At 36.8% G+C, this 16771-nt stretch overlaps 1 protein-coding gene across 6 annotated transcripts in view; it reads left to right on the top strand.

The window, feature by feature from the left end:
* The window catches only part of LOC114031541 (interactor protein for cytohesin exchange factors 1-like), a 193332-nt gene that overhangs the window by 155927 nt on the left and 20634 nt on the right, over positions 1–16771 (top strand). For 5 of the 6 annotated variants that reach the window (XM_027846675.1, XM_027846680.1, XM_027846674.1 and 2 more), the window contains one exon: positions 3980–4346. In XM_027846675.1, the coding sequence (XP_027702476.1) occupies positions 3980–4346 (367 nt within the window). The remainder of the gene's footprint in view (positions 1–3979; positions 4347–16771) is intronic. The other variant, XM_027846677.1, reaches the window with a different exon arrangement.

Genomic DNA, 16771 nt, shown 5'->3' with positions numbered 1-16771 from the left:
CTTTCTTTCTTTCTTTCTTTCTTTCTTTCTTTCTTTCTTTCTTTCTTTCTTCCTTCCTTCCTTCCTTCCTTCCTTTGCTTCTCTTTATGTCAATATGCAAATAATCCTACAAATCTTAAAAGAAATTGAGTGTTAACACTGACATTGTGTCTATGTGCAATCAATAATATTGAGTTATACTTATCTAGCACCTTGAGGCTTACAAATTAGTTTGTAAATAGCTAGTCTGAGCCTCACCATAATCCTATGAAGCAGGTCATGCAAAAACTATTAATTTCCATTTTACAGATGAGAATAGTAATTTCCAAAGAGAGTAAGCCCTCTGTATAATGTCACCAACAGGAAAGTGCTTGTACCATAATAGTTTTTGAGTTAGAAGGAACCTTAGGGGTCATCTGGTCCAACCCCTTCAGTTTACAGATGAGGAAACCAAGGCCCAGGGAGGTTAAATGATTTGCTAAGGCCACACAGGTAGTAAGTGGGTAGAGTTGGGATTCAAACCCACATCTTCCGGTTTCAAATCTTAGGCTTTTTCTATTCTTCCACTCTTTCATAAATACTGCTTACCAAAATTGTAGACATTTAACACAAATTTTCTAATTCTTTAAACAGGATTTTCTGGTTTTGACTGTCTTAAGGCAGCTAGGTGGTGTGTCAATTAGAGCGTTGCAGTGGGAATCAGGAAGACTTGATTTCAAACATGGACTCAGATACTTCTTGGCTATGAACCCTGGTTGGCCTAGTCATCTAATCTCTTTCTGTCTGAATTTCCTCATCTGTGAAATGGAGACGGTAATAATAGCACCTGTCTCACAGGGTTGTTGTGAGGACCAGATGAGATCATCATTATAAAATTCTTTGGAAAGTATATATAAATGCTAGCTATTATTAATGTACTTATGAGGAATGTTGTCAGAAATCCTTGTAAACTTGGAGCCTTAGCAAGTTCTGCTTTCATCACATGAGAAAAGCATCAGCAGGAGCTGCAGGAAAAGCTTTCTCCTGATCTCTATTTAGAATAGGAAGTAGAACATGTAGCCACGTCATGATACAAAAATAACTTGCAATAGGACATGACATTGGATTGAACTGGAATGAAGTATAGTTTAATATTTGCTGATATTAATTGTTCTAGATCCTGCCAATGGATAAGCTTTTCTTGGAGTGTTATTTGGACATTCTACTTGGTATGAAGTAACTCCTGTATATCATTATCGTGTCATTTAGCAAATTGCTTCTCTTTGGCACTGAAGGGTCCTGAGTGTCCAAGCAAATTGATATACTGCATCCTCTGTCTCACTAAGGTATCCAGAGGAGGAATTTTTTCATATCAACACAAATATATTTTTATTGAGAAAGATGAGTCAATTTATGTTCCTAACCAAATGCTTCTATGATCTGTCATTTTTAACTCCTTGGGAAAAAGTTCTAGATCAGGGGTTCGTAACTGTTTTTGTGTCATGGACTCCTTTAAACATCTGATGTAGTGAAGCCCATGGACCCCTTCTCAGAACAATGTTGTTAAATGAATAAAGGAAAATACGTAGGATTAAAAAAGAAACAAATTACATTGAAATATAATTTCAAAATGGAGGGAGCTAGATGGCATAGTGGAATAGAGTGCTAGGCCAGAGTCAGAAAGACCTGAATTCAAATCCAGCTCCAGATACTTATTAGTTGTGTTTTCTTGGGTACATCCCTTAACCCGTTTGCCTCAGTTTTCTCATCTGAAAAATGGGGATAATAATAGCACCTACTTCATGTTGAGAAGAATAAATGAAATAATATTTCTAAAGCACTTAGCATGGTACCTGTACGTAGGCTATATAAATGCTAGTTATTTTAATTATAATATGACTTTCTATCAGCTAATAGAATATATGGTTGTATTATATAATTATGACAGTGTGTTATGTAATTATTGTTAACTATTATTTGCAGTTATCAAATTGTTTTAAAAAACAAGTTCACAGACCCCAAGTTAAGAACACCTTTTCAATTTTTTGGCGTACCACATGGCTAGTATGTGGTCAGTCAGGAATATACTGAATTATCTGTCATTTCTGACCTTCACCCTTAGAGCTCAGAATAGGGCTGAGGGATAATGGATACAGCTGGTGCTGGAAGAGACCTCAGTGGTCATCCAGTCCAGCTTCCCTCATTTTATAGAGAAAGATATTGAAGCACAGGGAGATTAATAGACTTGTCCAAGGAAACATCAGAGGTGAGATTTGAACCTGGGTCCTTTGACTTCGGAAGCACTTGTGCACCTAGCCTACTCTGTTTCAGAAGGGGACTGGTCACTCTTAGGATATATTTAGGGGCTACTATCTACTTTGAGAGGAACTGGGCAGATAATAATTTGGTCACGTCCAACTCTTCGTGACCCTATTTGTGGGTTTTCTTGGCAAAAATACTGGAGTAGTCTGCCATTTTCTTCTACTGTTCATTTTACAGATGAAAAACTGAGGCAAATGGGGTTAAGTGACTAGCCCATGGTCACACAGCTAGGAAGTGTCTGTGGCCAGATTTGAACTCAGGAAGATGGCTCTTCCTGACTTCAGGCCTGGCATTCTAGCCACTGTACCACCTATATGCCTTAGATAATAGTTCAGTCTGTGACTTAGTGACTTCTTTGTTACTATTACCTAATCTCAATGGGAACTACATTCTTTATGAGACAGTATTGTTAAATAATTGAAAGCACTTTGTAAAACTTAAAGAGCTATATAAGTGGTGTTGTTGTTGAAAGATATTCTATAAAGGTAGGGGGTTCATACTGGCCTGACCTATGTCACTTACCACTTCTTCCTACTTAGCTCCAGTCTTTGCTATTTTCCTCCTTCTTCATGTTTCTCTGAGGGTTTTTCCCCAGTATGCATATATTAAGTGATGGACAAACTAATTTTGTTTGTGGTATGCTCCAAACAATGCAAAAAATTAGAGGAAAAAAAACGCTGTCAAAGATGAATGATGTCAATCGGGAAGGCGAGGGAGGTTTTTAGCTCTTAGGATAGTGAGTTGGAAGATATCCAAAACTATTTGGAAAAAAGTAACATACAGACCTAGCTTACTGATGTTAATCAGACATAAAATCACAATTATCCTCTGTCATTATTTTTATATTAGTAACAGCTCGTATTTCTATAGTGCTATCAGGTTTATGAAACACATTCCTTGAAATAATTATGAAAAGTGGAAACTGCAAGTTTTATTATCCTCATTTTATATAGGAGGAAATGGAAACTGTTGGAGGTTACATTAGTTAACTGAGGTCATCCAATTAGTAAATGCCAAAGTAAGGATAAAAACCCATGTCTTTTCTGACTACTAAGTTAAAATTTCTTTCTACCATACAAAGTAGTGGTTAACTGTAGAAGCTAGCATTTTATACAGTGCTTTTAACATTTGCAAAGTGCTTTACAAATATCTCATTTGATCCTCATAGCAACCCTGGCAATTTGGTGCTATTATTATCTCTGTTTCAGATTTAGATTAAGAAAATAGATATGAATATTATAAATACAGAAACTGAGGCAGACCAGAAGTTAAGTGACTCATTCACAGTCCTATAAGTATTGTAGACTTTTGGAATATAAGGGGAAATGCCCATTACAAGTATATATCAGAAAGCAATCCAAACTGCATGCTGTGAAATTATAATGCCCACCCTCAGCTTCAAAGAAGAGATATTGAATGCAACTCCATTTATTTGTAGAGATGGGGAAACATCTATATGAAAAACTGATTATATCATCAGACTTTTTAAATTATATTGGTCAGTTTTACAGATTTTTTTCTTTCTATTTTTCCCTTCATTATTTTAAGGGGTGGCACTCAGAATGCGATGGAGTTACTGTAGGAAATATTGGTGATGCAAAAAAAGAGATGGTAATAACATTTACTTTTAAAAAGCATGTGTTGGATTTTTTTTTCTTTAGCTAATGAGCTGATTGTTTTTCTGTCTTGTGAATAATAGGGTCCACAGGAAGCATCGTCATCCTCACTTGTATTGAATGAACCATCTTGTTCTTTTTCTTCCCTGGAGAGTTCAGTCAAATCACCCAGCAGCTCGTCGTCTTCCACATCTCAAGCAGCGGCCTACCCAGAAAGGCAGTCTTGGCTCGACATCGTCAACAGTTCCTCTACTACTGAAGAAGTGGAACGGTCCATAATGGTTCAGATCCATTCACCTGCTCCCCCAGAGGCCTCCGAAAATGGCCTTGTCAAATCTGAAAGTGGATTTCTGAACTCCTTGTCAAGTGAGGAGACATCCTCACTGAACAGCAGTTTAGATCACCTCTCTGTTCCTGATGATGCTGTAGGACTCAAGACATCAGACAGAGGTAACTACATAGAAGAGTTGTCTCATATGTGTACACATGGTGCATATACTATGTGTGCACCCCCACATATTTTCTGTAAAAAATTCTTATTTCTTTGTAGAAGTATAGCCCACTTTCAGGCACATGGTAAGTGTTTGATACGTGCCTATGGACCTGATTTAATTGTAGTGATAGATAAATGTGAATTAAGAACTTTCTAAACTATGGTTATTATGACTGAATAACAGGATTATTGAGTTGGTTCAACCCTATGTTATCTTTTTCAATTCAGTGGCCACTTGATAAACTCAAGACTTAGTTCATAACCTTCAAGTATTTTTCAGTATTCTAGATTAATATTGTGTGCTGATGAATTATTTCAATTTGACAAATGCTTTTTAAATACATGAGTTGTAATTCTAGAGAATGATTCTGATTTCTACAAGTCACACAGGAAAGCAGATTTTTACAAATGTATATTCTGTTGTTTGTAGCTGTCTAATTCAGGGTTGCTCTTCCTTCCTTCTTTCCTTCCTTCCATTAATAAGATAATGGAATCAAAAGATGGATACCTGAAAAGATATGATTTAGTCCAATTGCCTCATTTTATAGAGAAGAGAGTTGAGTTGTAGAAAAAAGTATCTAGTGCAAGATCATTTAATATGTTGAGTCCTCCATAGGTCATTTAATTCCACTCTGTTGTCTTTCTCTTTTTTTCTCTCTCTCTCTCTCTCACACACATATAAATACACACACACACATGCACACGCACACACAATGTGTTTTAGATAGTCATTTCACAAATATATTCTCTGTTACACAGAAGAAAATGACAATTGTTAGCTCCAATGCAATTCAATCAATCAATTAACAAACATTTATTAAGCTTCTACTATATGTCAGGCCCTGTGTTGCACATTGGGGATATGAAGACAAAATGAAACATTTTCTATTTTCCATGAGCTTAGATTCTGCCAAATCCGCTGACATTGTTGCATACTTAAGTCTAGTCTAATATAAGATCTAGTCTAGTGTAAATTAGTAGATGTATCTTTATGCATGAAGGACAATACATTTTTATTATTTATTCTCTTTGTAAATGAGTTTGTTTTCCATATATATATATATATATATATATATATCAGTTATGCTATTAACTCTGAACACTAGCTACTCATTTCTTCATTTTTGAAGTAGGAACAACTTCTGTGCTAAAATTCACTAAATTCTTTGGCCCATCTGACTTTCTGTGTTTTTCCATCTTCTGTGCTGACAAGCAAATCTAGTTGACAATATTCTGAATACATTGAATTTTTATTTCTATGGTGTAACCTTAAATAGGGCTCCTATGAACTAAGGGGCACTGGCCAAACTTCTGTAATGTCAATGTGCTACAGAGAGCTTCCAGATTCTATTAATCCCTGTTTCCAAATTGGGGACATGGGGAAGGCCCTGAAAAAATACCTGATTGTATCCTGGTCTGAAGGATGACATTCTCATACAGCAATATGGAGGATCATAAATTAGAGGGTCATCAATCTAGAACTCAGAGGGACTTTAGAGGTCATCTAGTCTAACTCTCTTATTTTACAGATGTGAAAACTGAGGACCAGAGAGAAAAAAAAATTATGGCAAATAGTCACACAGTTTTAAGTGGCAATTAGGATTTGAACTAAATAGCTAACTGAATATTTGGCCTCAGGATATTTTTCACAGTTGAACAGTTTTTGAGTGATGATACGATGATAACTTATTAGTTGGAGCAAAGCACTTCATTTAGTAATTAAATGGCTATAAAATTGTGGACTTAGATTGTGTCAAATAAAAATTTTGAGTCTAGTTTTTACAGTAGGGCAGCTAGGTGGCACAATGGATAGAGTGTCAGTCCATGAGTCAGGAAGACTCGTCTTTCTGAGTTCGAATCTGGCCTCAGACACTTATTAGCTGTGTGGTTCTGGGCAGGTCACTTAACCCTGTTTGCCTTAGTTCCTCATTTATAAAATGTGTTGGAAAAGGAAATGGCAAACCATTACAATATCTTCGCCAAGAAAACCCAAAATAGAGTCACAAAGTGTTGGACATGCCTGAAACAACTGAACAACAGCAACAGAATTTTCCCAGTAAATACCATGCTTTCTGGAAAAGAAAAATTGATTTAATCATTTATGTGCCCTTGGAGAAATAATGCTGGCTTTCAAAAGTCCCAACCAATTTACAGGGTGACAATCCTTTACTGGAAAGAAATGTGATAAAGGTTTGAAAACCTATCTTTGCATTGTTTTCCATGAGAAAGCCTTGTAGCTTCAGGAAGGGCTCTTTGGGATAGCTGGTCTTAAGTTGAATTCAGCAGAAAGGTCATGGGAAAGCTTCTATTGTTCTTACATCCAGGTCACTTCTGGAGAGCTCACAGGACGGTGTTGGACTATGCATCAGTAGCCCTTTTCATCATGATATTTTACTGAAAAAGGAAAAGGAAATCCTGGAATATTTTGTTTTAAGGGACTTTGAAGAACAGTGTAGTTGGTAATCTCTGTGCACTTGCTTAAACTGCTTAGAGAAAAGACATTCCTGTGGAGAAAAATAAGAGAGAAAACTAAACTGTTTCTCTTCTTGTGTTGCTGACAGTTGCCATGTGTTATGAATCTTTCTTTCTTTCTCTTTCATTCTTTCTTTCATTCTTTTTCTTTCTTTCCTTCCATCTTTCTTTCCTTCCTTCCTTCCTTCGTTCCTTCCTTCCTTCCTTCCTTCCTTCCTTCCTTCCTTCCTTCCTTCCTTTCTCTTTCCCCTGCTGTGTATGAGTTTTGGTTGAATTCCCAAAATAGCTAAGCCAAGTGAAGTAGTCACTATGGAAACTGTAACTCAATCATTTGGTCATGTGCACTTAGCACTTACTGTTGAGGAATCAAATTACATACTGTATGCCTCCCGGCCTTTTTAGAATTGTGTCTGCATTTCTTGGGGAAGGAGGAAGAGGATAGGTCAGGTCAGAGGGTAGCATTTTATTTCTGTAATTTTTGGAAACTTTGTTACTGTATTGCTGTAAAGAAGAGTCCTGAAATGTTTGTGATTGAGAAGTGTCACAATGTTCAGGTTTCAAGATAATAACTGAAATACCAATGTGCTCTTGGTCAGGATTTTGGTTCCTGGTGAACCGAAAAACTGCTATCCCAAGCTAAATGTGGTTAACCTTCGCTTTCAAGCTTGCTTAGAGAAGGGCACATTTAGCTTAGGATAGACATTAACAAAACAACAACAAAACTTTCCAAATATGCTTTTATTCTACTAGCATGGATAACTTTACAAAGTGCCAGTCGGTAGCTTTTCCTTTTTACTTTCAGAGAAAAAAAGTTTGGATAGCTTTCATTTTTCTAGCACGTTTATTTCCAAATATATCTCTCCTCCACCCAGAGAGCCATCCCTTGTATCTAAGAATAAAAAAGAAAAAAATGTTCAGCAAAATTAACCAATACGTCAACTAATTCTGACAGTATATAGAATATACCACACACCTAGCTCTTGATGGAGAATCCAGTCAAGTTGGGAAGCATATGTATGTGTATGGTATGTGTGTGTGTGCGTGTATATGTAAGACACACGTATGTTTCCCAACTAGACTAGACACACACACACATACGCGCACATACACACTCACACACATTCTTCCCAAATAGACTGGCCTCCTTGAAGGCAGGGACTGTCTTATATCTCTTTGTGTCACCAATGCTTAGCAATTGCCTGATGTATGTTGAGTTGTTGTTGATTTATTTTTCAGTTGTGACCAACTTTTTGTCAGCCCACGTAAGGTTTTCTTGGCAAAGATACTGGAGTGGTTTGCCATTTCCTTCTCCAGGTCATTTTACAGCTGAGGAAACTGAGGCAAACAGGGTTAAGTGACTTGCCCAGGGTCATACACCTAGTAAGTATCTGAGGGCAGATTTGAACTCAGGTCTTCCTGATTCTTAATAAATGTTTTTTGAATGAATGAAGGAAAGTGATCATCAAGCCTCCTTCTGAGATAATCCTCTTTTGAGAATGGATCATCTACCTCCCAAGGCATCCCATTCCAATTTGAGATAACCTTGTTAACAAGATTTTTTATTCTATTAAGTAGACATTGGATTCTACAGTTCCATCGTTGCTTATAGTTTTTCTCTCAGGATCAAGTCTAGTCCACCTTTTACATTTCAGGCCTTTGAAAACTTCAATAACCATTGCCTCTCCTGGGCTCTAAATTTTCTCTTCTCTTTACTAAGCATACTGAGTTCTTGCAACTGATTCTCAGGTGCCATGATCTTAAGGTTAAGTTTACTGTTTATCCTGTTTATTATATACTCCAGCTGATCAGTGTCAGCTTTTTTGGGAGGGCGTATCAAACTATTGACTTGTATTAACAATTTTTCAGTTCACTTAGTCCCGCAAACTGGAAGTTGGAAGTGAGAAAGGAGGGCATTCTAGACATATGATTCGGAATCACGGATGTTCTGTTTACTCCAGTCAAAAGGACATTTTCCTGAGAAAACAGAAACAGAATAACAATATCCCAGTTCCGCCTTCTCTCTCTATCACCTGTTCTCAGAATCCAATATACGCTGAGTACTGGTACTATCCCTTCTTTGATTCTCCTCTTTTCCCAAATATTTAAAAACAACAACAACAACAACACACATACATACAACAGTTGTTCTTTACATTCTCCATAAAGGATCTATCCATCATGACAAGTCTTTGAATGAATCCTTTAATTTTTTTTTTTGGTACAAGTCCTAGGATCACCACTCATTATCTCTTATTTTCCTTATGTGGGATCACAGGATTTAGAACTAGACACAGTTGCCCACTTCCTTTCAGGACATAAATGTCCACGATGAAATATTTTGTACAGCTCCTCAAATGTACCTCACTTTTAATTTCATGCTCTTGCCCAGAGGGGTCAAATATCCTGCTGCTTGCCACATTCCTGGTGTGGTGACCAGATTAGAATGTAATTGGGAAATATTTAGCAAAATAAAGAAAAATACAAGAGAACATAGATAATGTTAATATGTGGTTTTCTTTTCTTTTTAATTTTTTTTAATTTTTTTTTTTGGTGAGGCAATTGGGGTTAAGTGACTGCCCAAGGTCACACAGCTAGCACGTGTCAAGTGTTTGGTCTGAGGCCAGATTGAACTCGGGTCCTCCTGACTTCAGGGCTGGTGCTCCATCTACTGCACCACCTAGCTGCCCCTAATATATGGTTTTCTAAGGTGATATGCAGCCCACAGGGATCCTTATGTATAACTTAGTGGTTCCTATTTCAATTTGAGTTTGATGCTACTACTCTAGCCTACTTATACCTTTCATGCTTCTTTCCATGACTCTTTAAATTACCTTTTATTCTAATTCTGTCAATTATTTGGCATAATTAAATATCATATAAACATTCTGATTCTATTGGCGATTTGGTTTAGTTAAGTCTCATGTAAACCTCTCTACAGGCTCATTTTATCCCCACTTGCTTTTTCACTATTTGAGATTCGCAACAATTTAGCATGTGTAGAAGCTGTCCAAGATATGTAACACCTGTGGACTGACTTGATGAGTTGTTTATACCAACTGGCTGTTATATGTCAGACCACATGAATTTTTCATCCATGCCATTGTTTTACACATAAATGGAAAGGCTAATCCTTTTTGAATCATTGTTGATTTCATTAAAATGTTTTTGTAGTGTTCCTAGGCCTCAAATTAATGAATAAGGTTGTTTTTGAATAAAGAATTTTTGGAGAAACCATCCATCAATAGGAATCTTTTTTCTCCTTGAACACTGCATGAGGCATCTTCCATTTCAATGCTGAACACCCTAGATGTGCACATCCCCCTCTGTTTTACACCTTGCTTCATGTTGTCACTAGGCAGATTGTTGGAAAATGTCAGTTTCATGATCATGCCTTAGAATATTCTATACTTTTCACCATATGTATGGGAGATAGTGTGTTTTATGAGAACCTTTAATTTAACTTTTATATTTCAAATCAGTTGTGTCTTAACTCATTACTGCAATACTAGTGCTTTATAACCAAATACATTATAGTAGTCTGTTGGTGAGGGAGAAATCTCCTAGTGTTAAGGTAAGTTTATAAAATCACCACATTTAAAGGCCATGTGTAATGGGAAGGGTACTGGATTTAGAATGGGCCCCACCTTGGTTTGGATCTAGCTCTTCTTAGTTTCATGTGACCTATTGAATGTCTTTGTATTCATACCATTTATTTATCTGTTAAATTTTTTAGTGATTACTATTATTTATCTTTAGATAAATTAGGAAAGCATCTACTATCTTAGGTCTATTATTTTATTACAGTTTGGTCTGTAGTTACATAAATTATTCTGTTTTGCCTTACAGGAAACAACATTTAGTTTCAACAGCATATATTTTGTGAATGATTGCTAGAATAGAATTATTGACAAAGAAAATTTTCTCGTATTTTTTGTTGTTGGTGATGCATGTGTTTTTTGTTATGGATTTTTTTTTGACTTGGAGTAAAAAGGAAGATGCTAGATTTTGAATTCATTTCTCTTGACCGAAGGTTGTTAAATTCCTGTCAACAAAAACTAGCAACAATCTAGTTTCCTAGAAAGTATTACCCTTGCTAGAGAATTGAACTTATTTTAGTGATATAGAACATTGTTGATGTAGGAAAACATTTATACAATTTTCACAAACCAATATTGCCTTTAAAAAATTAAAGTATCCCTCCTTCCCTCCCTTCCCTTCTATCCATCCATCCCTATTACTTTATGTAGTATAGGTATCTATTATGAGTTATACTTTGTTCTAATAATTAGGGGTGGGGAGAAGGAATTAGGGAGTGATAGGTAAAAGATTTTTAAAACAGTTATTGGGTGTTTACAATCTAGAAAGGTAGTTAAAACTAATAAGAATACAAAGTAGAATCCTAAAGTGAAGCTCTAAAATATCGTAGACCTTTATTTAGGATTTATTTTTTATAGGTATAAACCAAATGCTAGGAAAATTCATCCCCTCATCTACTGATTGAGGCAGGGATTAATCTTTTTTTGTGAAATGGATGCGTTTGGCAATCTGTGAAACCTATGGACCACCTCTCAGAATAAATTTTTATGATGCACTAAATACAATGAATAGTATTACAAAAAAAACCCAATTATCTTGAAATACATCTATCAAAATATCTTTTAAAAAATGACAAGTTCATTTTTGTTATCATCCAGTCTTTCAGTTGTGTCCCACTCTCTTTGACCCTATTTGGAGTTTTCTTGGCAAAGGTACTGAGATGGTTTGCCATTTCCTTCTCCAACTCATTTTAAAGATGAAGAAACTGAGACAAACAGGATTAGGTGACTTACTGAGGGTCACACAGTTAGGGTTTTAGGCCAGATTTGAAATCAGGTCTTCCTGACTCCAGGCCTAGTGCTCTATTCACTGCCCCATCTAGTTGCCCCAAGTTAAGAAGAGGGTGGAGAAAAAGTTGTAACACTAATGTTGGTCATAATAACAACACTGCAAATGCCTTATCCTGAAGATACTTATTTTTACTGAGTCTGACTGCAGTGGCAGACAAAAAAAAAGAAAATTTTTTGAATCTGTGATATTAGACTAACATGTTTGTTTCAGTTTTTAGTAAGCCAGTGTTTACTTAGTATCTTTGAAGCAGATGGGATTTTATTGACTTTGATATTTGAATAGTTTTAAAAATACAAGTAGAGAAGAGGGGAAATATAATAATCATTCAGTCAGTAAGCAAGCATTTATTAAATGCTTATTATATGTCAGGGCAGTTAGGTGGTGCAGTGGATATAGTATGGGTCCTGCAATAAGGAAAACTCATCCTCATGAGTTCAAATCTAGCTTTAGACACTTACTAACTGTGTGACCCTGGCCAAGTCACTTAACCCTGTTTGCCTCTCCTCATCTGTAAAATAGCTAGAGAAGGAAATACCAAACCATGTCAGTATCTTTGCCAAGAAAATCCCAAATGAGGTCACAGAAAGTTGAACATGACTGAAAAATGACTGAACACACACACGTATGCCAGTCACTGTGCTAAGAACTGGGATACAAAGAAAAGGAAAAACAGTTCTTGCCCTCAAGGAGCTCACATTCTAACGGGGGAGATGAGATGCAAACCATTATGTATGCAGAAGATATGTGCAGTATAAGTGGAAGAGAATCACAGAAGAAGGGAACTGGGAGGGGGAACCTAGAAAGTTCTGAAAGGTGGGATTTGAACTGAGTCTTGAAGGAGACGAGAGAAGCCTGAAGTTGGAAATGAGAAAGGAGGACATTCCAGACATGGGGAAAAGCCAGTGGAAAAAATATGTTAACAGGAGTTGGAGTGTTGTGGTTAGTGGAGCTGCATCATAGAGTACGTGGAGAGGTGGGTTAAGTTTAAGAAGCCTGGAAAGACAACAAAGGGCCAAACTTGATCTTTAAAAGCCAAACAGAGAATTCTGTATTTCATCTTGGAGGGAACAGTAGGCCACTGGAATTTATTCAATAGAGGAGGTAGACCAACAAGTTAGAAATATCGCTGAGAACTGAGGGTTGGAATGGAGAGATGGACAGGAATAGTCAGTAGGAACAATAATTAGGCCCATGTGGTTGACAGTATAGCCAACTGAGAGTTGGCTTTTTATTTAAAATAGTTCTAGTAACAGTTTAAAGCAGAAATTGCAGTTTTTTTTCCTTATAAGTTTAGATTCCAATAACGTCAATAACACCACCACCTTCCACAAAAGTAATGCTCCAGCCCCTCATCATTATGTGCAGGTGACCCTGGATTTCAGATAATGATAGAAATAGAGCTCAAATTCCAGTGGTTCCTGCCTCACAGGAAAGGCTCAGGATGCAGGCCTGAAATGGATGGATGGATGGATGGATGGATGGATGAATGAATGAATAAATAAAAACAGTTGTTACAATCCTGTGATTTTATATGGGTAATGAGAAGCAGTGTTGCATAATGGATAGAGCTAGTCTCAGAGTTAGAAGGGCCTGGGTTCAAGTCCTACTTCTGGCACATGCTAGTGATGTTTGTGACCATGGTAACCTCCCTAAGACTGTAATTTAAATAGAAGGTAAGAAAGAAGGTCTGCATTGCTAGAGGAAGCTAATCACCATATTGCTGAACCATCATAGTGAAAAAACTGGCTTGAGTTAAGAAAATACCCAATAACTCTCAATAATATCACCATATGCAAACAAAGCACTTTCCTTACAACAACCCATGAGGTAGAGAGTGCAAAGTTTTATAATCCCATTTTCTTGATTAGGGAATTGAGTCAGAGAAAAGTCAAATGACTTACCACACAGATATTATTAAGTGGTGGGACCAGGATACAAACTTGATTCTTTTCTGACTCCATCTCTAGCATTCTTTTCATGATCCCATGCTGTCTCTCTTCAGCCTAGATACTTCTAGCCAGAAATACCTAAAGGCCTAATTAGAGAAGGGGTCGATAGTGATTTCTGTCCATAAAGGACATTTGTACAAGTCTTTATTTTTAAATTTTTATAGATACCATTGACCAGAGGCTCAATACCTTTTCATGGTGATGCTTGCCTTCCTCCTCTCTCATTTCCTTTTCCTCTTATGCAGCTTTGCATAACACGCAGTAAATCTGATTTTCTCTTTCTTGCCAACTCTTTCCAAGTTTCTTTTGTTCTTTGGGGGCTATAATTATCTTCCACGGGACATCATTAAACTTCTACAATCTCAAAAGGGCTTCCTTTGAATTGTGAAGTAAAAAATGGCAGATGAATTCCCTTCCTGTCTCCCAAAGGCAACATTTGTATTCGAAGTGGAAAACAAACAGCCCTGTTCCAGTGAGCACAAGGGAAAACTTAGCCAAAAATAAGATAGTGGGGGAGGCAAAGTTAGAGATCATCTCTATATGGTGTTTACGACAGCCAAATGCAGGGTCTATTAGAGTTTCGTTGCCTTGTCAGAGGAAGACAATAGCTTGGAGCACGTAGGAGGAAGAGGAATGAGCAGCACCTTCACATGGGTTGATAAACTAACGTGAACTTGGCAACGGGTGACTGCCAACCATATGCCAAAATTGTTTTGTCATCATTGCTGATGACATTCAAGGAACATAAAAATCAGTATATTTTAGCCTTCAACCCTTGACATTTTCCATTATTATTATCATTACAAGGGATAATGGACATTTATGTGGCTCTTTAGCATTAGCACTTTGCATACATTATCTTATTTTTTTCATAAAATAATCCCCATGAAGTTGGCAGTGCAAGTATTATAATCGCCATTTTACAAAATAGAAAATTAAGGCTCAGAGAGATTTTAGCATTTTTCCTCTGATGGGCCAAAAGCCTAAGATCCTAGTCCCACTTGAGGTTAGAGGAGTGGACCAGTATCAGATTTTAATATCCCTCCCATCCCTCTGAGTCTGAGATGTCCCCAAAAGACAGTTTCTATTTTAGAACTTCTACCTCTCTTTGCTTTCTGAAGCCAGATAAATGGATCTTGTCTGAAATCCAATTGTTTCAATTGCAATTGCTACTCTTCTTCATAAAGCCCATAGTCTTACATGATGATAATACAGTGTTGATTTCCACGGACATAGAAGACATTTTATAGTCAAAATCTCTTAGGCACACAAGTTGGACATTATTTCGGTATGCAGAGAAGAAGTAAGAATTCTCTGTAGCTCTTAGATAAACAGGGCCAAGCAAGATCTGAGAGAGTTTCTAAGACTTTAATTGTACACCAGGAAGAAGGGAGTAAATATTCAAGTAAAAAGATAAGTGGAACGAAGAAAAGGAGTAAGAGAAGGGAGAAAGGAGAAAGGAGAGGACACATAGAAGAGAATAGAATTGGGTAAAAGAGGAAAGAGAGATCTCTATGCTGAGCCCTATTCTTTGTTCTCCCTACACTCTTCTTTAGTAATCTTATCACCTTCCCTGAGTTCAATGATTATCTCTATGCTAATGATTCCTGGACCTATACATCCAGCCCTAGTTTCTTTCTTGAACTTCATTACCAGCTGCTTATCAGACATCTCAAACTGGATATCTTTAACTGTCTGAAACGCTCCATGTCTAAAACAGAACTATGATCTCCCCACCCCTACCCAAACTCACCTATCTTTCAAAATTCCCCATTACTATCAAGGGCACCACCATTCTTCCGGGCACTCAGGTTTGAAACTTGTGTGTCTCCCTCAGCTTCACATTCTTATTCATCTAATATATCCAATCACTTGTCAAATCTTGTCATTCCTACTTTCTGAACATCTGAAGCAGATTATCATGCAGTGGATAGAGTGCCTGACATGACATCAGCAAGATGTACTTCATTTATATTTATATATTGTGGAAAGCTCTCAGCATGTTTTGGGTACTACTCCTGGTGGTTTTATGGGAGGATATGGACGAAACCCTTAACTTCTCTGGGCCTCAGTTTCCTCACTGGTAAAAGAAAGGGTTTGAATTCTAAGATCCCTTTAGCTCTATAGCTATGATCCTATGAATTACTTGGGATAGGAAAGCATCATTAAAGAAGGTATCCCCATTGGTGAGATCAGGGAAAAAGTATGAATATGTAAGTGATCTAAATTGAAAGCACACATGAATTTCTAATGTGAAATTCCTGATCTATCATACTAGACTTCTGAGGACAGAATGATGAGATTTTCTTCTTCTCTCCATTGCTCATTTTCTATCATAGGAAAATAATTGCCCATACTTTAATTTCTCCATCTGGACAATGTGAGTCCTTTAACCTGCTTCACAAAGTGCCTTATGAGGATAAATGAGATTTTGACTATAAAGTGTCTTCTATGTCCATGGAAATCAACACTATATTATCATCATGTAAGAATATGGGCTTGATGAGGAAGGGTAGCAATTGCAATTGAAACACTTGGATTTCAGACAAGATCCATTTATCTGGCTTCAGAAAGCAAAGAGAGGTGGAAATAATTAACATGGCTTCTATTTCAAATGGTAGAGAGAGGAACTGATTACCCTGCCAGTTTTATTGTCTTGGTCATTTTAAGATGATGGGGTACAATGAGGTATTTATTCCTAATTTAGTAAAATGAAACACACACACACACACACACACACACACACTGCAAAATAAAGTGAACACTTTGAAATGATTGAGGAAAAATGGTGGGAGCCTGGTGCAGAAGTAGAAAGAAGGCTGAATTTGGAATCAGGGATCTAGGTGTAAATCCTTAGTTCTGATACCAACAATTTCTATAACCTTGGATAAGTCACTGCCTCAGTTTCTCCATCTAAAAAACTAGAGTTTTGGACTTGATGGACTCTAAGTTTCTTTTCATATTTATGTTTGTGATCTTATGATTTAAGGAAGAAATCTAGAAAGAATACATTAATGGCATGACTATTAGTGGACTTCTTAAGAGTAATAATCCTATGAGAATCTAGAATTCTT

The sequence above is a fragment of the Vombatus ursinus genome, unplaced genomic scaffold (assembly GCF_900497805.2).
Source record: "Vombatus ursinus unplaced genomic scaffold, bare-nosed wombat genome assembly UNPS02015175.1, whole genome shotgun sequence".
NCBI lineage: Eukaryota > Metazoa > Chordata > Mammalia > Diprotodontia > Vombatidae > Vombatus > Vombatus ursinus.
The sequence above is the reverse complement of the archived record's forward strand: the minus strand, read 5'-3'. Positions and strand labels throughout refer to the sequence as shown.